General features: G+C 40.2%; 1 protein-coding gene across 3 annotated transcripts in view; it reads left to right on the forward strand.

Annotated features, from left to right (window-relative positions):
- The window catches only part of LNP1 (leukemia NUP98 fusion partner 1), a 60,972-nt gene that overhangs the window by 23,784 nt on the left and 11,782 nt on the right, over positions 1-25,406 (forward strand). For all 3 annotated transcript variants that reach the window (XM_017891893.1, XM_017891894.1, XM_017891895.1), the window contains exon 2: positions 10,025-10,213. In XM_017891893.1, coding sequence (XP_017747382.1) covers positions 10,058-10,213 — 156 coding nt within the window. In that variant the 5' untranslated portion in view covers positions 10,025-10,057. The remainder of the gene's footprint in view (positions 1-10,024; positions 10,214-25,406) is intronic.

Raw genomic sequence — 25,406 nt, forward strand, 5'->3', positions numbered from 1 at the left:
CTCCCTCCCTCCCTCCCTCCCTTCCTTCCTTCTTATTGAGATGGGATCTTTACTGTCACTCAGGCTGGAATAAAGTGGCATGATCACAGTTCACTGTAGACTCAACCTCCTGAGCTCAAGCCATCCTCCCACCTCAGCCTCTTGAGTAGCTGGGACTACACATGCATGCCACCATGCCTGTCTAGTTTTTTTTAAAAAAAAATTTATAGAGACAGCATCTCCCTGTGTTGACTAGGCTTGTCTCAAACTCCTGGGCTCAAGCTATCCTCTTATCTTGGCCTCCCAAAGTGCTGGGATTACAGGTGTGAGCCACCATGCTTGGCCTTTTTTTTTTTTTTTTTTTTTTTTTTTTTTTTTGAGACGGAGTCTCGCTCTGTCACCCAGGCTGGAGTGCAGTGCCCGGATCTCAGCTCACTGCAAGCTCCGCCTCCCGGGTTTATGCCATTCTCCTGCCTCAGTCTCCCGAGTAGCTGGGCCTACAGGTGCCCGCCACCACGCCTGGCTAGTTTTTTCATATTTTTTTAGTAGAGACGGGGTTTCACCATGTTAGCCAGGATGGTCTCGATCTCCTGACCTCGTGATCCGCCCGTCTCGGCCTCCCAAAGTGCTGGGATTACAGGCTTGAGCCACCGCACCCGGCCTGGCCTTTGTTTTCTAATTGGATTGTTTGTTCTTTTAATGTTGAATTTTGAAATTTAAAAAAAATATATATTCTAGTTACTAGTCCTATGTCAGATACATGGTTTGTAAACATTTTCTCCCAGTCTTTATCTTACTTTTTCATCCTCTTAACAGGAGCTTTCATAGAGCAAAAGTTTTAATTTGGTGATGTATAATTTATCAATTTTTCCTTTTATAGATTACGCTTTTGGTGTCAAGTGTAAAAACTCTTGCCTAGCTCTTGATCCCAAAGATTTTCTCCTATGCTTTTTTTTTCTAAAAGTCTTTACAATTTATATTTAAGTCTGTGATCCATTTTGAGTTCATTTGTGTGTAATGTTCTTTTTTATTTTATTTTATTTTATTTGTTTTTTATTTTTTGATACGGAGTCTTGTTCTGTTGCCCAGGCTGGAGTGCAGTGGCCGGATCTCAGCTCACTGCAAGCTCCACCTCCCAGGTTCACGCCATTCTCCTGCCTCAGCCTCCCGAGTAGCTGGGACTACAGGCGCTCGCCGCCGCGCCCGGCTAATTTTTTGTATTTTTAGTAGAGATGGGGTTTCACCATGTTAGCCAGGATGGTCTCGATCTCCTGACCTCATGATCTACCCGCCTCGGCCTCCCAAAGTGCTGGGATTACAGGCGTGAGCCACCACGCCCGGCCCTAATCTTCTTTTATTTTTTGAGATAGAATCTTGCTCTGTTGCCCACGCTGGAGTGCAGTGGCATAATCGTGGCTCACTGGAACCTCAATCTCCTGAGCTCAAGTGATCCTCTTGCCTTGGCCTCCCAAACTGCTGATATTACAGGCATGAGCCACTGCACGAGGCTGAAGACGCATTTTTAAAACTGTGGATGTTCAATTGCTCCAACACCATTTGTTGAAAAGGCTATCCTTCCTCCATTAAATTGCTTTTGTACTCGTTCCAAAATTCAGCTAGAAATACATGTGGGTCTATTTCTTGATTATCTTGCTGAAGCAGTTAATCTGTATTCTATTCAGGCCTTCAACTAATTGGGAAATCTGCTTTACTCAAATTCCACCTATTTAAATGTAAATCTCATCAAAAACATCCTCACAGAAACATCCAGAATTAATGTTTGACCAAATATCTGGGCACCATAGACCAGCAAGCTGACAGATAAAATTAATTATCACCCTGTATTGTATTTTATTTTGTCACCTATTTTATTTTGAGAAGTTTCCTGTGTCATTAAATCCTATGATTTTTGATGATTGCATAGAATTCTATTGTAAAAATATAATGTATTAGCCTGATCTCCAGTTGTTGTACTTTTAAGATATTTCCACATCTTACAAGCTTTTGCCATTTTAAATAATGTTATATGAACAAACATCCTTGTATGTTTAGTATCTACTTGTAAAAAATAGAGAAATTTCTGGGTCAAAGGATGCAAAATTTTTTTAAAGCTTTTAAATGCGTGTTGCCATATACCTTTCCATAAAGACCTTATTCCTACTAATAACATATGACGTTTGATCCTCAGAAAAGATTGTTATGGAGCTTCATTTAAGTTTTTTTGTTTTAATAGTCTGAAAACTTCACATTATTTTTTGACTCAAACTTTAGTTTTTGCATTTATTTTCCTAAATGTTGTCTTTTGTCAGTTTTCTTTATGTGTATGATGATCCTCTTCTTTATTGTAAATTGCAACATTTTGTCCCTGTCAAATATGAGGCACCCAGGACTCTGAATTCCCCCAGTTCTTGTTTGGATCACTTCTTATGGAGAGGCTTGTAGACTCAACAGAAGTGCTGAGACATTACCTTTAGATTCTGTGACATTGCAGTTAATAACTGAAAGGAAGCCTTTTCTGAAGTATAGCACACTGATGAACTGGATTGATAAAGTGGTTTTATTTTTTTGAGACGGAGTCTTGCTCTGTCGTCCAGGCTGGAGTGCAATGACATGATCTCGGCTCACTGCAAGCTCCTCCTCCCGGGTTCATGCCATTCTCCTGCCTCAGCCTCCCAGGAGGTAGCTGGGACTACAGGTGCCCGCCACCACGCCCGGCTAATTTTTTGGTATTTTTAGTAGAGACGGGGTTTCACAGTGTCAGCCAGGATGGTCTCAATCTCCTGACCTCATGATCCGCCCGCCTTGGCCTCCCAAAAAGTTTTTTACATAGTAGTAAATTTTAACAGTAGTAGCTCATCTGTTTTAGGATAATTGGTGCCTTCGGGATTGAAGAGACCTTGAGAGGTCAACCAACTAATAACATTTCTGGAGACAAAGCTGCACAGATTTCATCTTTGGCAGATGAGAGTAAGGGCTGTGTTTGAAGGTCTGTTGTGGAAGAGATGATTTATTGGCTCTTCAAAACCTCTTCCAATGTCTAACAATATTATGAAGCCCACCATTAACCAAAATCCTGAAGAATTTAATGATGCTTAATGCTAAGGTAACTGGATATTTATATAACCAATATTTTGTAGGCAAATCTCTGAAAACATACTTTTGTCTCCTTTTTTTTTTTTTTTCTTTTACACCACTAGTGGTATAGTTTAAAAACAGTTCTTATAATACATGCTTCATGGCTTTTTAGAATAAAAAATAATGGTGATATACCCTTAGAGACATGCTTCAGGACACTTGGTTAAAAAAGGTGTGTCTGATGACCACCTCAAAAGAGTGGCAAACTTCACAGTATAACGTGATAACATACATGGAAATGGATGATTATACTATGACACATTGCCACTAAAGATTCTGGCAATCAGGTCATTGAATAGAACATAGCACACAGTTTCAAGTATTTAAGCACTGCTTTCTGGGAAGTAAAAACTGACTCAAAACCATTGATGTATTTTGACCATTAAAAAAAGAAAAGAAGATGTAGCAGTTTAGCTCTTCTGGACATAGCATTTCCTTTCTAGAATGAGACCAGTTCAGTCAAACTTGAAATCAGTATGAACAATGATGCCTTCCCTTAACTGCTAAGGAAAAAAAAAAATGAAATAAAAAAAAAATAAGTTACTACTGCCACAGAGGCATGGCACTGGGAAAATGAAATAAATAAAAGGAAAATCGGGTGGGCGTGGTGGCTCACTCCTATAATCTCAACACTTTGGGAGGCCGAGGTTGGAGGATTGCTTGAGCCCAGGAGTTCGAGACCAGCCTGGGCAACATAGTGAGACCTCGTCTCTATAAAAATAAATAAATAAAATAAATACAGGGAAAATCATTTTCTCATCATTGCATAGTCTCCTAAGAGAGAGGGCACTGAGAAGCCACTTGACAGCCCAAGGATCATTTTCACTGATTACCTGGGCACCCACGATGTCTGGTCACTTTATGAGAATACACACACCACAAACTTCCTATTCTCTAAGAGAAGGTATTTTTTTCACATTCAGCATGATAAGAAAATACTCAAACTTTCTCAGCTCAGAAGGTGCAACTGTTGGCAGCTTTTGCACACATCCTGTAGGCTCAAAAAGGTGCAGGGTCAAAAGGGCAACTCCCTTTGGTACATGTCCCCAGCAGCAACTCCTCAAGGCAGGTGCCCAGGGCCCTTGCTAGGGAAGCAGGTGTCTGGGCTTCAAGGGTGGGCTGGAGCCTCCCCTCAGGCCAGGGCTCCCAAGAAAGCCCAGAAGAGCTTCTCTCCCAGTGCTGAAAGACTTGACACTTTCTGCTGTTGCTTTTTTGCTGCCCCATGTTTGTTTTTAAGAACCTTAGCGTAGGCAGAGTAGGGAGCTATCTTTTCCTCATATTTTTAAAGAAGAAATAGGCTTAGCTAGGGAAAAAATGGAGTTGGAAGTCTCATTTTCTATAATGTAGTCGAAATCTTTTTTTCTTTCTGGGGTGTATTTACATCTTGTTGTTTTGGGATAATTTTTGGTTAAAGATTTGAAGAGTTCCCTTTCATTCCAGTATTAGGAGGTTCCCCAGGACCACTCTTAGGTTCTTGACTTGCTAAAAAGGACTGACAAGGCTCAGCATATAGTTGTACTTATGGCTAAGATTTATTATAGTGCAAGGATACAAAGCGAAACAAGTAAAGAGAAAAGTTGCATAGGGCAAGTCTGGAGGAAATCTGGCTGAAGCTTCCAAGAGTCCTCTCCCAGTGGAGTTACAAAGTGCACACCTAATTCCTCCAGCAAGGAGTTGTGGCACATGTGCAAGGCAAGTGTTTACTATGGAGGCTTAATAGAGACTCGGTACCCCAGATATTTCCTGGGTGTTGGTCAGGTAGGCACACTCTGCCTACCACATACACAAACTCCAGATTTGCAGAAGAAAGTCAGTTGTTCAGCATAAACCACATTGGTCGGGCAAACAGTTTAGACCACTCTTATAATTTAAGGAAAATGTTATGTTACTGCAATAACTGTTTACCAGCCAAGCTCCCAGAAGCCAGCTAAGGGCTAATCTTGCAAGCCGGTCCTTCTAAGGATCAGCAGTTTCAGGCCTGCCATGTTAACCATTTTCTGTGTAGCTGATCCCCTTGGTCAAGGCATTTTATAGCAAAATTATTATCAGTAGTGTCCCACGACACAGTATGAAACTAACCTGAATATTGACTTTACTTAAAATCCGGAGGTCTTGGATTTAGCCAATTAAAACAAATCCCATTAGCTATAAAGGTTAATTTTAGGAAGCCAGGTGGCTTTCTCCTTAAGTTTTTGTATTAACCTTCTTTAACCTAGCCGGAGGCATCAATTCAAGCACAGCACATCTCTGGGTAGTAAATTGAAGCTGACCTGCATGCCTTCTTGGGCTGAGGCAGGCCATGATAGTCAAGATATTTACACAGGAAGTACAATCCCAGGGAGCATTCTTAGAAACGACGAATTCAAATTCAGTTACCCCGTGAAAACATGCATTAGTCAGGTAGCACAGGTTAGCGGAGCCCCCAGTATGGCTTCCCACTGTGAGGACTTCAGCCCACAGTTTCCCTGTCCAGTCTAAATAATTCAGTTAAGTTCTTTGTTTTAGTAGGACTGCCTAAAGGCAGTTTGTTTCTGTCAGTTTTGCTCATGAGCATGGACAATATCTGGAGGTGTTCTTGGAAGCTAGAGGAGCTGGGGCCAGTTGCTGCTCTCTCATAGTCAGTACTGTTGGGTGTGATCATAGGCTCAGCAGTCAGTTTGAATTCAAGCCCTCACAGCATCCTGGAAAGGCAGCACTGGTGTTCAGGAGCAGTTCTGAAAAAACAGATCATTAATGTCCTCTTTCTCCTGCCCCAGGTGCCGAGTTTTTTTCTTCTTTGCTATTACACAACAGTGTGATTCATTCAGAAATCATAACTTCACCAGCCATTGTTTATTCTTATCTAGACCTTTTATGAGGAAGGGTAGGAAGGGTTGGGTGTTAGAGGGACAAAATGATTTACATAGAAAATCACTGTTTCATGTAACAGCCAGAAAAACCACATCATGTTTCAGAATGGGCTAGGACAAAATCCTGAATTATCAAAAATTTTCAGACTGTGTTTACATTACCCTATCCCTTTTGTCCTGATTATTTATTCAGGAAGCAGCCTAGAAAATATCAATTTCTGTCTAGGAGCAGCTGCGTTTAGCAATCAAACTGCCTAACTAAGAAGAGAGGTGAGCAAAGAAGAGTCAGACTATCAATCCATCATTGCAAATTTCAAAATACTCTGGCAAGCTGAACACAAATTAATAGCAGTAAGCTATCCCTAGAAGGGGTCAAGAGCCCTATCTGTCAGGAGTGGATGGAGGGGTCCCACTCTCTGCGATGTGCTCTCCCCCAGCTTGCAGCTTTTGACAGGGTTCTTGGGATCAATCATTTCTGGTGCAACTAGTTCTGTTTCAAATGGTCCTGTCAAAGAACAAACGCTTTCCCGTAGGCATCTGCAAGTGAGCCATGTGATAGCATAGTTTATGGCCCCACAGAGGAGTGTTGTAAACAAACCTGCAATAGTTCCAGAGACTGAGTTCTGTTCCTTGAGCCTATGTCTGTCTTCAGAGATTGAAACAGTCCCTCACAGACAGTATCAAGTTTCAGCTTAGCATAAGCTCCAGGCAGTTAGGATCTGTGAATTCAGGATTCCAAACTAGCTAGCAACTTTTCTTCTTTAGCAGCAGCAAAGCCAAGAAGATACAGGGCCAAACAATTGTATTCCAAGTCCAATTGACAAGACGTGTTTTCTAAGCCCTTTTTATATTGTCAGGTTTAGAGTCCAATTGACCCGCTCCAAAATAAGCACATTAGGCTGGAAAATCATTAGCCTCTGAGGGTCAGTCAGACAGCTGATTTTATAAGAACTTATTAGCAAACTAAAAACCGCTTTTTAAAACTCAAAAGGTGTTTTTTCCAGTGGAGATGCGCTATCCTTCTATGTTGTCTACCTTTTCCCGTAGGCTTCAACAGGCAAAAATTATAGCAAAATAATCAGTTATGGAGATTTCAGTATTTAAATTCTCAGAGTTTGCATTGTAATTCATCTACTAGCAACAAAAATCAAGAGGTGCATATTCTCCTAATATTTCTTACAGAGTCACTTTCCCTAACTGGGGTAATCCCTCAAGCATTTATGAAATTATCAGCATATAATATTTTAATCAGTTTTTGTCATATATTCACTCAGGTGCAATAGCCACAAAATAGAAGCCATTTTTAAAAAATCTCTCTTTTTTTTTCATTGCAGGTTTTCTCAAACTCCTAGTAGTAAAGTGGTAAATTCAGCATGTATGACTTACATTATACCTGCTGAGAGATTTCTAGTTGAAATGCAAGGGGCTGCTGTACCAGGCGATGGGGTATTATTTCCCCCACTCCCCTTTCTTGCTGGTTTGTCTAAAGCCTTGTTCTAGCTCTTGGAACTGACTTAACAAAAATGGTAGAAGTCTGCATTGCTTTCTCTTCCTTCCCACTTGGAAGAGAAAGCAATGCAAACTTTTAACATTTGTGGCCCATGCAAAATGTGTTTTGGGAATGTTTGGGCCCTTTCTCTTCTCATCTAGAGGAGAGAGCAAAACCCAAAGGCATCAGCCAGGCTGCACTTTTTAATCCCTTCATTTTAGCTACCCGTGGCCAAAAGTATCCAGGGAATCTAATGAACCAATTGTCCTGGGGTTGAGTCTGTTATTTTGAATTCTGTAGGTAACTTTTACCTCTCACAACAGACATCATCTCAGCAGCTGATTCGTACTACAGATGGCTAGGTAGCCACTGGGCATTGAAGATTCACCATCATGTCCTCTTCATCCTCCCTTTTCCCAAACCTTGCTTTAGCCATATTTCAGTGATTTGGGTTGTTTTTTAGCAAATCCTACTTGTGATAGTAGCTGTCATCCCAGTTTGGGGATTTGCTAGAACTCAGCATATATAGTCGTACTCATGGATAAGATTTATTATGTTGAAAGGATACAAAGTAAAACTGAGAAAGAAAATAGAAAAGGCATATGGGGTGCAGTCTGGAGGAAATTAGCCACGCTCTTCCAAAAAGTCCTGTTCCAGTGAAGTCCCACAGGATGTGCTTAATTCCTCCAGCAATGAGTTGTGATAACACAGGAAGTCTTGGCCATTTGCAAAAAATAAAAATGTTACAAGATATGTTAAGCTTTGGCTACTTTTCCTTAGTAACATAAAAGTTGTGATACCATGCTCTACAAACATTGGTCACAGTTACCAAGCTTATCTTTTTGCAGCTCAAGGAAGGATTTTCGTATGGCAAATGGCCAAGAATTCCTGATTGAAAATGCAAGACTTCTCCAAGTTCTCTTGAAATACTGGCAGGATGGTGGAAAGAGCCTGGACTTTGTTTTTCTATTCCCCACTTCAAACTTGGCTTTGCCACTTAGTATTAATTTCACTTTGGCAAGGGGTGATCTATTTGCATCTCAACTTCCTTATCAATAAAATGTCATACAGATCTCCCAGTCACAGGGTTGTTATAAGAAAATTAGCATATATGGGGTCTGGCGTGGTGGCTCGTGCATGTAATCCCAGCACTTTGGGAGGCCGAGACAGGTGGATCACGACGTCAGGAGTTTGAGACAAGCCTGGCCAACATGGTGAAACCCCGTCTCTACTTAAAATACAAAAATTAGCTGGACGTAGTGGTAGGCGCCCATAATCCCAGCTACTCAGGAGGCTGAGGCAGGAGAATCGTTTGAGCCCGGGAGGTGGGGGTTGCAGTGAGCCGAGACCGTGCCATTGCACTGCAGCCTGGGCAACAGGACAAGGCTCCATCTCAAAAAAAAAAAAAAAAAGAAAAGAAAAGAAGAAAAGAAAATGAGCATATATGGAATACTTGGCGGCTCCATACTTGATGCAAAGTAGGAGTTCCATAAACATAATATTCTCTTTACCTTGAAAAAAATGCCCAAATGCCCACTAAAAGACAGGGACTATAAAATTTATATAAACTTTATTTACAAAAGCCCCAACTAGAAAAAACCTAAATGATAGCCTAAAATGACCATCACTGGTAGACTGAATTTTTAAAAATTGTGGCATGTTGATGCAATGCAATACTACACACAGCATCAACTACTGTTACTGCAAAAACATGGATATATCTCACTGACATAATGTTGAATAACATAGGATAATGCATACTGTGTAATGCATTGAAAGTAAGTTCAAAAACAAGGTGACACAGATCATTAATGGTAAACTTTTGAAGGGAGTATGGATTGGAAGGGGGATACATGGAGCCAATTGGGGTGCTGGCAGTGTTCTATGTCTTTACCTGCATGGTGGTGGTAACACAGGGGTATACATGTATAAAAATCCATCAAGCTGTGCAGTTATGATTTGTACATTTTACATGTACTTGTATATTATTTACATTTGTACATGTATAAGTAATACCTCAATTTTAAAAACTACTCGTTTTGATCCAGGAGCTGGATTTTATATCAATATCATTTTATATGGAGAGTATCTAGCTCTAGATATGACATGGCAACAGCTGGCTACCTGGCAAGCTGTGGTCAGTGTGTTCCTTGTATGTGGCCCCATTTCAGAGCTTGCCTGGAGCTGACAGGCATATTGTGAGGGTCATGCTCCATCATCATTGACAGCTGGAGATGCCATCACATGTCATTGGCAGCAAAGCACAGGGAAAACCAGGCAGTGGACTCTGCTTCCCACCCTTAGGCTGTGAGGCACAAGCCCCAGCAATGGAAGGATTAGAAAGCCTCTCAATTTAAAAAGACAAGGGGAGGGGAATGTGGGCTGCACAATTTATAAATAGACATTGCCCAAGGCTGCCTGATGATGAAGTGGTTGTTTAGTAAATCTTTCTCCTTTAAGGATGCCAGTATCGGAGACCATTTTAAAAAGACCAGTTTCATTTTGTCTTTTGGGGAGATCCTGGGTTTCATCGTCAGCCCTGTTGGGTGATATTTCCCTCTGTCGGATTTAGGGGCAGGCCTTCAATATTTGGCATCACCTTTACATGGAGCACAAAGATGATGATGATGATGATGTGTCTTTTGCCAAATGGATGAGCAGCTTCTGGGGCCACAGCTGGAGAGAGGAGGATCAGAGAGGACTCCGGGAACGCCACCGACCACAAGCCACCAGTCACAGGAAAACCTCCCTGCCCTGCCCAGTGAGTGATTGTCATGGAACCAGAGGGGAGAGCTGGAATAGGGGAGGGGGTTTCTCTTAAATAATTTTTTGAGGAGTCTTTGGATATAAAGTTTTCTTTGGTTTAAAACCAGTACTTCCAAGTCTTTCTCATACCCACAGAAATCTCTCTTATTATTCCATCTTATCTTTCAAGGGACCTGATTTTCATCTAATGGGTAATGATTTCTTCATTTTCAGTTATCTGAGATATCTTTAACCACTCTCCAGAGCTCCTGGTAAGACTGAGATAATCCCACTGAGTGACAGAATTTAAGCCAAAGGAAAGAAACTTGATGCTATCCTTAGTCTGTGTAGCCTTGTGGCTCAATGTGTGATTTCCATTTGAAATACTGAAAATTGTTCCACTCTTTGGTAGACCTTCTAAGGAACTGGGGATCCCACATAACAAGTCACTACCTTTGAGACATTTGACATACTTGCTTTTCTTTCAGGGAGGCCATTTGGTTTCTAGATGGGAGAGGGAGCTAACATTCTCCTGCCCTCGGCACTGTTTTGTTATGGCTAGGCAGAGCACCTGGTATCTGGGGCACAAGATGCAGAAAAGCTCCCAAGAGGGGAATGGTTGGGCTTGGTCAGCTGTGGACTCAGTGGCAGGTACAGGTGGCTATTCTCTCTGCTCTCCTGTGGTGCTAGAAGCCTCCACGGTAGACATGTGTGTCCTCCGCTTCACAGTTACACAGCAATAATACAGCTTTTCTTTTTTGTAAGTCACATCAAATGTCAGCTACCAGAGGATAGTTTCCCAATCCCCTGCTGTTGCCAACCCCAGAACCAAGTAAGTTTTGTTTGGGGTAACATTATTTTATTTTTAACTTCAGGCTTCCCAGACACATAATGTCTATAAGACCTGTGAAAGTGTATAAGGCAACCTCTGTTACTCCTGGTGATCAGCAAGTTTGAGGAATGAGAATTCTTTGAGACACAAATATTTCAAAATAGATCCCTTGCCAAATGCATACTCAGGGACAAAGGGCAATCTTCAACCCTTCTTTCAGCTTCAGGTTGCTAAAGTGAAAAAGATGGGGGTGTTGGACTGAGTGATCTCTAAGAACCCTTCTACCTCTGACCTTTCATGTTCTGTTATAAAATAGACACCTACTTTATTGCCTCTCATTTTAATCTATGTTCCACAATAAGCAGGCTGTGTGAACCAGGAGTGTGATTAGTTTCCAGTTTCCAGATGTGAGAACAGGGATAAACAAAAGCAAAAACCATAATTTACTATTTATTACAATGGCCCCTTGGAGCTACAGGAAATATGAAAACAAAAAAAGAAACATAGTTTACTAGTTCCTTGAATAAACGTTAGCATCTATAGGGCTTTTAAAACGGAGATAGTTACCCTATTTACATAATTCACTTTTAGGTTACAATGTTGTTTGCCTTAATCTATGGAATCACAGCATCTATTATGTATAACATTTGTAAACTGTGTCCTTGTGACATCTTTATCTGCTCATCCCTGCTTCGGGCATTTGCCTGAATTAATCTGTTTAGATTCTGTGAGTCAGCAATGAATTCCATAATTATTAGACTAACATGCAGAATAAAAATTGCTGGATTAAAGAAGTTAAAAATATGACTGAATAGAATGGAGAAACAGTAAGCATAGAGCACAAATCAGAGGAACCAGAGGTCAATGGGCAGAGTCCTGGAAAGTAGTTGGGAAGTCTAATACTTCATTCTTTATGTACATAATGCTGTATATGTATAAGTGAATCTATACTTGAATACTTAACTCTTTCTATCTCTAAAATGTAATCAAATATTCTTACTTTTGGTGCGGTGCTGTGGTTCACACGTGGAATCCCAGCACTCTGGGGTGCCAAGGCAGGAGGATCACTTGAACTAAGGAGTTTGAGACCAGCCTGGGCAACATAGTAAGACTCCGTCTCTCCAAAAAAAAAAAAAAAATAGCAGGGTGTGGTGGTGCTCCCATAGTCCCAGCTACTTGGAAGGCTGAGGCGGAAGATCACTTGAGCCCAAGAGGTTGAGGCTGCAGTGAATGGTGGTCATGGCACTGCTTTCCAACACGGGTAACAGAATGAGACCTTGTCTAAAATATATATATATATATTTTTTTTTTCTTATTTTAAGGAACAATTTGGTTTTCAATTTTTCGTCTGCTTTGAGCTAATGAAAATACCTTAAAGAGAAAAGCTTACTCTTATCCTTACTTTTTTTCTTCTCTCCCGACTGCTCTAAGGCCTTTCCCTCTCTCAACCTTTTAATACTCGATAACCATCAGTATTACATTCAGTATTATATGCATAGGAGGAGAAGAGCTTTCCCCCTTGCCTACTTTGAATGTGGTTTCTTTTTTTCCCCACTTCTCCTTGAATGTAGTTTCTAATACATCTTCATCAGTCTCATGATTCACACAAAACCACAATGATCAACATTAATTTATTTAACATATTTATTGAACACCTACTGTGAGCCGAACATTGTCCGAGTATCACAGGGTGAAACGAGACATGCCCAGTCCCCACACTTGCGGAACCGTCAGTCTAGTAGAAAATACAAATTTGGCAGAAAGAATGAGGTACAACAAGGGTAAAGCTTAGGCCTTTTTATAGAATGCTACTTTTTCTCCAGACTCATTAGAACCTGTGTTTGCTGAATTAAAGTGAAATAAAGAAATCCGACGTTATTGTTCTGTTGTCCTTAGTGAAAGAAACTTAATATGAAGTTTCTCTTGTTATTAAACTGACTTGCCTTCTCTCTCCAACATCACATGAATACAAAACTGAAGTAAAACAGTTTCCCTGTCATGTATTTATTCTGTGGAAGTGCCTTTTTAATACGTTTAGTCTGTTTAGCTTTCTAGTCATCATCTCCTTCAGCTTAACATGGTTCTCTTAACATTGTTCTGTGTAGTCTGGGGCTCGTGGAAGGGAAGATTGTGCTAAATGAAAGATCTTTGAGAGAAGAAACTGAGTTTATTGGCCCAGGGCTTTTGTAACTCCAGATGGGCCTTCACAGTGCTTCTTCTATGCTCCAGAGAAGGCACCGTATGTACTTGCCCACATGATATAGTTTGAAGGATATAGAATGAGTCTCTACCGATGTACACCCAAGATGTTTTCTTTTTTCTTTAAAGTTCTGGAATACATGCGCAGAACGTACAGGTTTGTCACATAGGTATACATGTGCCATGGTGGTTTGCTGCACCTGTCAACCTGTCATCTAGGTTTTCAGCCCTGCATGCATTAGGTATTTATCCTAATGCTCTCCCTCCCCTGGCCCTCAACCCTCTGATAGGCCCCAGTGTGTGAGTTGTTCTCCTCCCTGGATCCATGTGTTCTCATTGTTCGACTCCCACTTGTGAGTGAGAACATGTGGTGTTTGGTTTTCTGTTCCTGTGTTAGTTTGCTGAGAATGATGGCTTCCAGCTTCATCTATGTCCCTGCAAAGGATATGATCTTATTCTTTTTATGGTTGCATAGTATTCCATGGTATATATGCACCACATTTTCTTTATCCACTCTATCAGTGATAGGCATTTGTGTTGGTCCCATGTCTTTGTTATTGTAAATAGTGCTGCAATAAACATATGTGTGCATGTGTCTTTATAGTAGAATGATTTATATTCCTTTGGGTATATACCCAGTAATGGGATTGCTGGATCAAATGGTATTTCTTGTTCTAGATCCTTGAGGAATCACCACACTGTCTTCCACAATGGTTGAACTAATTTACATTCCCCCCAACAGTGTAAAAGCATTCCTATTTCTCCACAGCCTTGCCAGCATCTATTGTTTCATGACTTTTTAATAATCGCCATTCTGACTGGTGTGAGATGGTGTCTCATTGTGGTTTTGATTTTGCATTTCTCTAATGATCAGTGATGTTGAGCTTTTTTCATNTTGTTTCATGACTTTTAATAATCGCCATTCTGACTGGTGTGAGATGGTGTCTCATTGTGGTTTTGATTTTGCATTTCTCTAATGATCAGTGATGTTGAGCTTTTTTCATATGTTTGTTTGGCCGCTTTAGTGTCTTCTTTTGAGAAGTGTCTGTTCATATCCTTTGCCCACTTTTCGATGGGTTTGTTTGTTTGTTTCTTGTAAATTTGTTTAAGTTCATTGTAGATTCTGGATATTAGATTTTTGTTAGATGAGTAGATTGCAAACATTTCCCCCCATTCCGTAGGTTGTCTGTTCACTCTGATGATAGTTTCTTTTGCTGTGCAGAAGCTCTTTAGTTTAATTAGATCGCATTTGTCAATTGTGGCTTTTATTGCAATTGCTGTTGGTGTTTTCATCATGAAGTATTTGCCCATGCCTATGTCCTGAATGGTACTGCCTAGGTTTTCTTCTAGGGTTGTTATGGTTTTGGGATTTACATTTAAGTCTTTAATCCATCTTGAGTTAATTTTTGTAAAAGGTATAAGGAAGGAGTCCAGTTTCAGTTTTCTGCATATGGCTGGCCAGTTTTCCCAGCACCATTTATTAAGTAGGGAATCCTTTCCCCATTGCTTGTTTTTGTCAGATTTGCCAAAGATCAGATGGTTATATAACTGTGGTCTTATTTCTGACTTCTTTATTCTGTTCCACTGGTCTATGTGTCTGTTTTGGTACCTGTTACCTGTTACAATACTATTTTGGTTACTGCAGCCTTACAGTATAGTTTGAAGTCAGGTAGTGTGATGCCTCCTTTTTTTTCTTCTTTTTCTTTTTTTTTTTTTTTTTTTTTTTTTTTTTTTTTTTTTTTTTTTTTTTTTTTGAGATGAAGTCTCATTCTGTTGCCCAGGCTGGAATGCAGTGGTGAGATCTCGGCTCACTACAACCTCTGCCTCTGGGGTTCAAGCAATTCTCCTGCCTCAGCCTCCTGAGTAGCCAAGACTACAGGCATGCACCACCACACCTGGCTAATTTTTGTATTTTTAGTAGAGATGGAATTTCACCATGTTAGCCTGGCTGGTCTTGAACTCCTGACCTCAGGTGATCTGCCCGCCTTGGCCTCCCAAAGTGCTGGGATTACAGGTGTGAGCCACTGCACTCGGCTGTCTTTTTTTTTTAATAAACTTGCCTTTCTCCATTGTATATTCTCCCTCTATGCTCTCACTTTAAAATGATGAAAGACGTTTGTAATTTTAGTTTTTATCGTTGATCTACTTTCAGTTGGCTACACTCTCATTCTTATAGTATCTCACTACAGGGCAGGTGGGGCATGGCCCTCTTACGGGAGTTCTCACAACCCTGGGAGAGAACACATACTATCGAGTGTCATGATTGGCAGTGGCTTCTTGTATTTCAGGTTATATTTGAATTTAATTTTCATAGGAGGCAATTCCTTTATCCAAGGAAATGAAACTAATGATAGAATTTCAGGTACCAGTGACAACTCTATAGGGAGCTTTTAGCATAATGTTCTGTGGACTTTTCTGTCTTCTTCTAGGTGCTAAGGTGGAGGAGTTGCTAGACAGGCAGCAGAGAGGAGTGGTCAGGAGCAAGTGCTCTGGAGCTGGCCTCCTGTGTCCTTCATTTACTAGCAGCATAACTCTGAGCAAGCTGCTTGAACTCTCTTTGCCTCCAGTTCCCCACATGTAAATGGGATTGGCGATCATAGTACAGACCTCATAAAGGTGCTGTGAATATTCAATAAGTAATGTATATATATAGTGCTTTGGACAGTGCCTGGTACCTATTAACTTATTTATTAAAAAAGTAAGTTTTTTTTACACTAAATGTATACAATGTGTACATTTAGAAAAGGAGAGGGGCCTTTATTTCTTGTAAAGCTTACAGCCTGCAAGGTGGCCATCCCACAGCCTGGGAAGCATAGCCTCCAGAAAGACTGGAGACAGGCACTTCAAAGGAGGAGGGGTAAGGGGTAGGAGCTTTATGCTGAACAGGTTGGCTAAACATCCATATGTAACAGCTTATAGAAGGAGCTATGAATATTCCTGAAGGTGGTCCTGACACAGTTCTGTGGACACAGGAATTTTGAACAAACATGCATGTAGCATGTATGACCCATGCTCACTTTGGGATGGAGACTTAACATTTAAATATATTACAATTAGGCCCTATTCATGAAAAGATCTTCTCAGGGCAGGAAGGTGAGTGAGTGTGCAGCCCCCATAAACCGGCTAGGACCAGTCCATGGTTGGTAGTCTTGTCAGGAGAAAGTTATTGAAATCAGTCTCTTGTCCAATCAAAACTGTAGTAATGGCTGGTGGAACAAGAGAATCAGCTAGTCAGCATGTGATGGAGCTACAAATTGTTTTAATGCTGCATATGTCAGGGCTGGTGCTTGTTTAGCTGCTAGAGGAAAGTAAAAACCTTGTGGCAGTCAGAACATAGTTTATTCTTTAAGTGTAGGGGTGCACGACTTAACCCTCGCCTGGCATGGCCTTAGATTCTGTTTATAATTAGGTATCTTATTGCCACAAATACTTTGTTCTGTCAGTGTTATGATCTCTATGTTAACATGAATGCTGGTCAATTGTTGTGTCTAAACCATACATGACAGGGAGTACAACGAGGCGCATCTGACCTCCTGTCCCGTCATGGCTCAGAACTAAGGTTTTAAGGTTTTTATGGAATCCCCTTGGCCAAGAGGGGGTCTGTTCAGTTGATGGGGGGCTTAGGATTTTATTTTTAGTTTACATACCTAATAAGATGCTTTCTCTCTTTCCATCTCCTCCCTCTGCACCTCCTCCTCCTCCTCTGTCAGAGGTGTTGACACTTGGAAATTTTTTTCCAGATGCCTTCAATTAATTACTGCACAAAATTCTAGAGTTTTTCATTTTCCCTTTACTTCATTGTCTTTTATGCTTCTCTTTTATATTACAATGGGAAGATCATTGGTAATTTTATATTGAACATTGGCAGGTAGCATATGTTCTGTTACGGACTGAATGTTTGTGCTTCCCCGTGCCCCATTCATATGTTGAAGCCTTAATCTCCAATGTGATGGTATTTGGAAATGGAGCCTTTGAGAGATAATTAGGGTTAGATGAGTTCATGAGGGTGGGGTCCTGGCCTAATGGGATTAATACCCTTATAAGAAGAGACATCAGAGAGCTTATTCTTCCTCTCTCTCTCCCAATGTGTGCATTTAAAAAAAGCAGTCATGTGAGGGTGCAGTGAGAAGGCAGCCATCTGTAAGCCAGGAAGAGAGCCCTCACCAGGAACTGAATTAGCCAGAGCCTAGATCTGGGACTTCCTACCCTCCAGAGCTGTGAGAAACAAATTTCTGTTGCATAAGCTACTCAGGTTATGGTATTTTGTTATGGCAGCCCAAGGTGACTAATACATTTTCATAACGAGCATCATCACCAGAGAGTGGAGAGCTAGTAGGGAAAGCATTATTATCCATGACCTAATTTAATGTCATTTGGGGTTATGATCTCAGTGGCATATGGTTTAGATGGGCTTAGTTTGGCTCCTGCAGCTTTGGGATGAGTAAGACAAGCCCTTGAATTTTGCTTTAGGAAAAGATTCCAAGTGCCTAAGGTGTGAAGTGTTATAAGCTCACAGGAGTTTCTTCTTATAGCTCTCCTCTGTTTGCCACTGTATAACTTGTGATCGGGTGTTGATGACGGTTTTGCATTGATTTAGTGTGTAATAGTGTGACCAAGCAGGGTCTGTTCATTTCCCCCATTAAACAAAATTATTTTACTGATTAGTTTAAAACACTGTTTGGCTTCCCAAAAGGATGTACAGTACATGGCTACTAAGCTTATCTTTATTATTTCTAAAAGAAATATCATTTTACCAGTTGAACATTTGAATGTTTGCCCTGATCGTGTTTCCATGTATAGCTAGTCTACTCATTTGTAGTCCTCTGGCTCTGATGATGGCATTAGACTACGTTATAAAATACTCCTCATATAAAATTCTTTTAGATGAATTCCTAAAGACCTATAGATTATTATTACTAACTGTATAATAGAATTCTGTTTAAATTGGCACATGGTTAAAAGTCATATTTACAGGCAGTTTCACATGGAAATAGAATAAAGTTGTTGCTGTTGTTAAAGATAAAGGATTTAGTACTGCTAAGCCAGGAACCAGATGTCACATGCTTAGGCATGTCACTTTATCTCTCTAATAAAGTCACTAGTCACATAAGTCTTAGGCAAGACTTAGCCTCACTAAGATGCATTTTCCTCATCTGTAAAAGGAGAAGAATCACTCCCTTGCAGACTTTATTCTGAAGTTAGCTATCAAGGACATGGCCCCAGAGTGCCAGGCACATACTGTGCACTAGGACTCAATATGGGTCTTATTATCCCAGCACCTGGATCTTTCTCATTATGTCTCATCATGCTGTTAACCACTGACTACAAGGTGGGAGGGATACAATTGAAGGGTGATTGCAATTAAAGCCAAAATAAAGAACATCAAGTAGTTAAGCTCTTGAGGTGAATATATTACATAACCAGTCTCCCCCTCCCCACCTTTCCTTTTAGGTTTATTGGCACTTTAAAAAAAAAAACAAAAACACACACTTTCTTTTTTTAGATCTGTTTTAGGCTCAAAGCAATATTGAGTAGAAGGTACAAAGATTTTCCATAGCCCCCATACTCCCAGATATGCATACCTCTCCCATGATTAACCTTCCTGACTAGAGGGGTACATTTGTTCCAGTTGATGAACCCACACTGACACATCATTATCACCCAGAGTCCATACTTTACACGTTAGGATTCACTCTTGCTGTTGTACATTTTATGGGTTTGTACAAATGTATCATGGCACGCACCTACCATTGTAGTGGCACACGGAATAGTTTCACTGTCCTAAAAACCAATTTCTTTTTAAAGGAGAACCAGTGACTTGGGGATAGAGAGTGCATGGGATTTTCTTTGACGGAGATCGTTGTTCTGGGACCACAGGGGAAAGAGTCATGCTGTTTGGAGCACTCTAATTAGGAGAGTTGGTGTACAGGGCAGTCATGTCCCTCAGTCGGTGTCTGCTGCAACGCGGTAGCCCAGAAGCCCAGGGTGAGCTCAGAGTGTGAGAAGATAGCAACCCAGGTTCTACAGCATGATTTACAAAGTAGGGGATAGATAGGTGAGGCTATTTTAAGCCATTTGGGACATTGTTTTCGGTCTTATTGAGGAAAATTACCTTAGGAGGTCATATAAAATTCCAAAAATAGAACTCGCATAGCAAGTAAACATTGTGAAAGAGGAGGAGCTTCTCCGTGTCCTAATTACAGTTCTCTTTTAAGCTCATTTTCCACAAAGTCATATGCCAAAGCCAAGAGACAAACTGGAAAACCTATCTGCTGTAGGGAGTTTTAAGTACACACTTTGTGTTGTGATCAAACTCTTGCCATTCTTTTTAGGCTCCTTAACGGAAAAGGACGTTTGTACAAACTTCCATTTCACTCCCGGTTGCAAAACATTTAATGTATTTTTTTTTTTTTCCTGACAAATATACCATGTACCCAGATATAACTATGAAAAATACTAAAAAAAAAAAAAAAAAAAAAAAAAAGGAAAAGGAAAAGGAAGAAAACAATAGCACATCACAAAGAAAACCTTTGTTAAGAGTTTGGTATGTTTTAACATTACCAATCTTGGGATATTGCCCTACTTGAAATCCCTCAATGTCTCCTTATTCCAGCTCTCTTGGCTCCTCTTGGTCCACTGTGCTCCCCAGCACCACTATGCCAGCAAGCTTCTTCCATGGCAGTGGATCTGCCCATGTGGTGCTCATCTCCAGGCAGAAAGCAGTCCTTGTCCTCTAACCCTTGCTCATCCTTCAGCTTGTAGCTCAATCGTCACACATTCACAGAATTCTCTCTGGATCCTTCTTCCTTACCCCCCTAACACCCACCCCAATATATATAGGTTTACCCCATTCTACCTTCTCATTGCACCTTGAACTCCCCTTTATAGCGTTTATCCAAGGACGCAGACACATGCCCTATTTGTTCAACATCTATCTCCTGTGCAGATGCAATCTCTAAGAGACTGTTTTGCTCCCCATCCTATCCACAGCACCTACTACCATGACTGACTTATTTAGTAAATGGACTAATATATACAGATTTATCTTAGGTATCTTAGCAACTTTACACATCTTTAACCATATTTCTGATTATTTGAGAATAAGTTTCTAGGTATGCATATCTAGAAAGATATGCATATGTTTGCCAGTGCTGCCATAACAAAATACCACACACCGGGTGGCTTAAACGGGAGAAATTTATTTTCTTACAGTTCTGGAGGCTAGGAAGTCCAAGATTAAGGCTTCTGTTGGGGCCTCGCTTGTTTGATTGCTGATGGCTGCCTTCTCGCTGTGATTTTCCATGGTCTTTCTTCTGTGAGTGAGCAACTCTGTTGTCTCTCTATGTGTTCAAATTTCCTCTTCTTGTAAGACACCAGTCAGATTGGATTAGGGCTCACCCTAATGGCCTCATTTTACTTAATCACCTCGTTAAAGCCCTATAGCTAAATGCAGTGACATTCAGAGCTGTTGGGGGTTAGGATTTCAACCTATGATTTTTGGAGAGATACAGTTCAACCCATAACAACATAAGATGGCTGGATCTAACGAGGGGAATATTTTAAGCTTATTATTTTTTCTTTTTTACATCTTCTTGGACACCAATAGTTTAAGCTTCTTAGCACATATTTCTCAAGGCTTTCTGAGAAGGCTGCATACATTTATAATCCCATCAGTAAGGGATGATAGTTCCTGTCTCCCTGTACTCTTGCCAGTGTTGGTATTGTTAAAACACATTTTTTTTTTTTTTGCTAACCTGAAAGGTAAAATGTTGTTATTTTGTTTTACAGAATCTTTGACTGCTAATTAAATATTAACATTCATAACCATTTGGTATTTCCTTTTCTTTTAATCTTTATACTGTACATTCAATATATATTTAATGAACCCATGCCATGAACAAGGCAAGGTGCTGGGTACTAGCAGAGAGTAAAGCATAGCCCTTGATATGATGCAGCACACAATCTAGTGGAGAAGAGAGGCACTGAACAAAACTACCCAAATTATTAATTACAGTTGTGATAAGTTTCCCAGAGGAGAAGTACTGGAACCCAAGAGAGCATCTGGCAGGAACCTGAACCAATCAGAGAGGTAGAAAAGACTTTCTGAGGAAATGCAGTTTTTGCTGTGACTGAAGGATGATTAGCCATTAGAAAGATGAGGGAGTAGGGTCGTGGATGAGGTCACTGGCAGGGAGGAGCCTGTGCCAGTGCCTGCACTACAAAGGAGCAGGTGAACTCAAGAAAAAGATCAAAGACCAGTGAGAAAGGAAAGGTAGAAAAGGAAGACTAGTCTAGATCCTTGGGGAGCCCCAACAGCTATGAGCTGATAGAAGGAAGAAGTGAGCACATGTCTAAATCACAGTGGCAGCCAGATCAAAGGGAAAGCAGGAGGGTGCGGTGGTAGCAAGCAAGGAAACAGTGTTTTCAAAAGGCTCCTGTGGATAACAGAGTTGAATGCTACTGAATGACTAAGACGAAGAGCAAAAAGTGCACAGAATTTGGCAACATGAAGACCAACATCCTGATCAAAATTAGCTGTGGGTGAGGAAGCTGGACTAGAGTGAGTTGAGTGAGTCCGAGAAATTGAGAGAGCAACTGTCATAATTATTTCAAAAAGTTTGCTTGTCTAAACTGTCTGTCCTTTGCCCATTTTCCAGTTGTGATGTTAATGATTGATGTCATTGTATTATATGATCTCTTTTTATGTGTGTGAGACGTACTGATGTATCTTTAGGATATTTATTAAACATTAGTAATATGTAGCAAATTTTTTAAAGTTCATTTTTTCACCTGTAGTTTAAATTTGTTTATGTTGCTTTTAATACACATTAACTTTATATATTTTTTAATTTTATTTTTACTTTTTGGAGACAGAGTCTCGCTCTGTTGCTCAGGCTGGAGTGCAGTGGTGCAATCTCAGCTTACTGCAACCTCCGCCTCGGAGGTTCAAGTGATTCTTGTGCCTCAGCCTCCCAAGTAGCTAGGATTACAGGTGCCTGCCACCACACCCAGCTAATTTTTTTGTATTTCTAGTAGAGACAGGGTTTCACTATGCTGACCAGGCTGGTCTCAAACTCCTGACGTCAGGTGATCCACTCACCTCGGCCTCCCAAAGTGCTGGGATTACAGGCATGAGCCACTGTGCCTGGCCTAGCTTTATATTTTTATATAGTAAAGTTGATTTTTTTCCTTATGACTTCTTCCATTGCTCTTTTACTTAGAAATTGTTTCTCCATGTAAAAATTACATGAATATTTACCTTTATATTTCCTAAACATTTATGGCTCCATTGAAACATTTACAAAATAATTTTGGGATTTATTTTTACATATCAACTTAAGGATTGGCATCTTTTGTTTTAGTGTTCTAATGATGGAATAGTAAGCAACAAAGCTAGTCTCAGGATGTTCTACTTAATGTTTTAACCAGTTGACTCTGCTGCCTCACTGTAGGAGAAAAGTCTTACTGATCAAGAAAATGTGAACCCTGAAAATCTGAGACAGGTCTCAGTTAATTTGGAAAGTTTATTTTGCCAAGCTCGAGGATGCGCACCTGTGACACAGCCTCTGGAGGTCCCAACAACAAGTGCCCAAAGTGGTCAGAGCACACTTTGGTTTTAAACATTCTAGGGAGGCATGAGACATCAATCAACATATGCAATATGAATATTGATTCTATCTGGAAAGGCAGGACAACTCAAAGCAAGGCATGAAGACTCAAAGCTTGTGGGGGCTTCCAGGTTATGGGTAGATAAGAGACAAATGGTTGCATTCTTTTGAGTTTCTGATTAGCCTTTCCAAAGGAGGCAATCAGATATGCATGTATCTCAGTGAGCAGAGGGGTGACTTTGAAAGAATGGGAGGCAGATTGGCCCTAAGCAGTTCCCAGCCTGACTTTTCATTTTAGCTTAGTGATTTGGGGCCCCAAGATTATTTTCTTTCACATTTCCCTCCTTTTTTTTTGAATAAAATTTTTTGGAATAAGTATTTTAGAAGGAAATGAGTCTCTGGTCTCAGGTTTCATCTGCTCTCTCATGGAAAGAATGGTTTATTCCTAGACAGGTAGGTTTCAAGTTATGAGGCAGGCTCATTTTTAGCAAGTTGTGAAGTCTCATGTCCTATGAAGAGAAAATAGGAGGAGGAAGGAAGAAAAACAACAACAAACAAAAGAACAATTCTGGAATATCAATATTGGCCACATTACTCTGAAGTCCACACATCAGTAGGCAGGTATGAAAGTGGCTTATATATGTAAATAGGTTGCTGTTATTTTCTTCTGAAGTTTAAGTTGTCTAGCTTCAGTTTGCAGGGCTTTTTGAAAGCATGGCCTGGATTTTGGTGACTCCAAATGAGAAAAATATGGGAAAAAAAGAAGGAAAAAATGGAAAACATTGGTTTGAAGACTTGTAGCCAAGAAAATTTAGAATTTGATCCAAAATGTAGAAAATAACAAAAATTGAAAAACATTAGGCAAGTCTAAAATCTAACAACAGGTATGCTATAGTTTTGAAACAGTTTTCTCTCTCCAGTTTCCCATTTTACCAAAGACAAATCATGGTAGGACTGCTTTGCTTTATTGTACTTGGCCTAATCATTTGTGTACAGTTCAACAAGAGTAATTATTTTTTACATAGGCTTTTAAGTTGGCTTTGATGGAACTTTGTTCCATAGAAGGAATCTCAGATAAGACTTTTTTTAAAGCTGAGCTGAGTTGGTTGATCCTCTCCTCTTGAGGTTCTAAGATAAAACCTGGGGCTCTTAGGCCTATAAGAAAGTTACATTCTTTACTTACCACAGGTCAGGAACCCTGTACAGGAATTGTGTAGACAAGTTTGAGGCCAGTTTTCCCCAGGGACTTTTATTGGCTTTGTAAGTCAAGTTTGATTCCTTAAAGGAAAGCACACCATTCCAGTCAAAGCCTTGGTGAAATAACAAGTTTCTCCAACTGTGTCCTGCTATAAATGAAAAGATGCTTACTGCACTTAGGCAAATAACTGTATTGCCATAAGTTAAGAATACTCACAGTTTCCAAACTCTGGAGAAATCAGGTAGAGAGAAAACAAATATGCCCCACATTTTGTTCATAGGACTATACTTAACTCAATTATTAAAACCTATTGTAAATAGCTTAAAAGTTTTCTTGACTCTGAAAACAAAACAAAGGCTTAGCAACATTTTAAGCAAAAAGTTAAAAAGATTACTTCAGACTTCTATTATTAGTTTAGTTGATGCAGTTAATTCCTGTTCTGCTTGATAGTCATACACGTTTCAGCTCTCCATGAGTCCTGATGTTTTTCTTCTATTCTGTGTCACAATCTCCAAAGTTATCAGAAACCTGCATTCAAGAACACCTGTTAGAGTTTTATGGCTGATTATAAAACCACCTTCTAAAGAGGACCAAAACAAGACAACAATTGTCCATGGATGACAAAAAAGTTTTAGGGCAGCCATAGTTAAAGACACAATTGACAAGTAAATTTGTTACTTCTGTGGCACACAATAATTTAACCTAACAATTATAAGTATTACTGATAATGTCCATTAAGTCATATTGGAATTATAGGAGTTTCCCATAATTTTGGAACACATACCAATAACATATTTATAGAAATACAGCCCTAAGAAAACCAAACACCGCTTTATATTTGACAGTGCTTCCTGTATAATTGTTATGCCAACTGACCCAATTATGTCATTTTTGGACTTTAGGGAACCTATTATCTTAAAGGACTGATTAGGTCAGAAAAAGACATAATTTATTATTTGATTTAGAAAGTTCATCAAATATCAAAGGTTTAAAACACTTGATATCACAAAATAGGGTCACAGGTCATTATAAAATAAGTCATTTCATTTAACCAAAGTGATAAAAGATTTTTTTAAAAAGGTGAAATCCGCCGGGCGCGGTGGCTCAAGCCTGTAATCCCAGCACTTTGGGAGGCTGAGACGGGCGGATCACGAGGTCAGGAGATCGAGACCATCCTGGCTAACACGGTGAAACCCCATCTCTGGTAAAAAATACAACATCTAGCCGGGCGAGGTGGCGGGCGCCTGTAGTCCCATCTACTCTGGAGGCTGAGGCTGGAGAATGGCATAAACCCAGGGGGCAGAGTTTGCAGTGAGCTGAGATCCGGCCACTGCACTCCAGCCTGGGTGACAGAGCGAGACTCTGTCTCAAA

Source organism: Rhinopithecus bieti, unplaced genomic scaffold, assembly GCF_001698545.2.
Source record: "Rhinopithecus bieti isolate Rb0 unplaced genomic scaffold, ASM169854v2 scaffold_20579, whole genome shotgun sequence".
Lineage (NCBI taxonomy): Eukaryota > Metazoa > Chordata > Mammalia > Primates > Cercopithecidae > Rhinopithecus > Rhinopithecus bieti.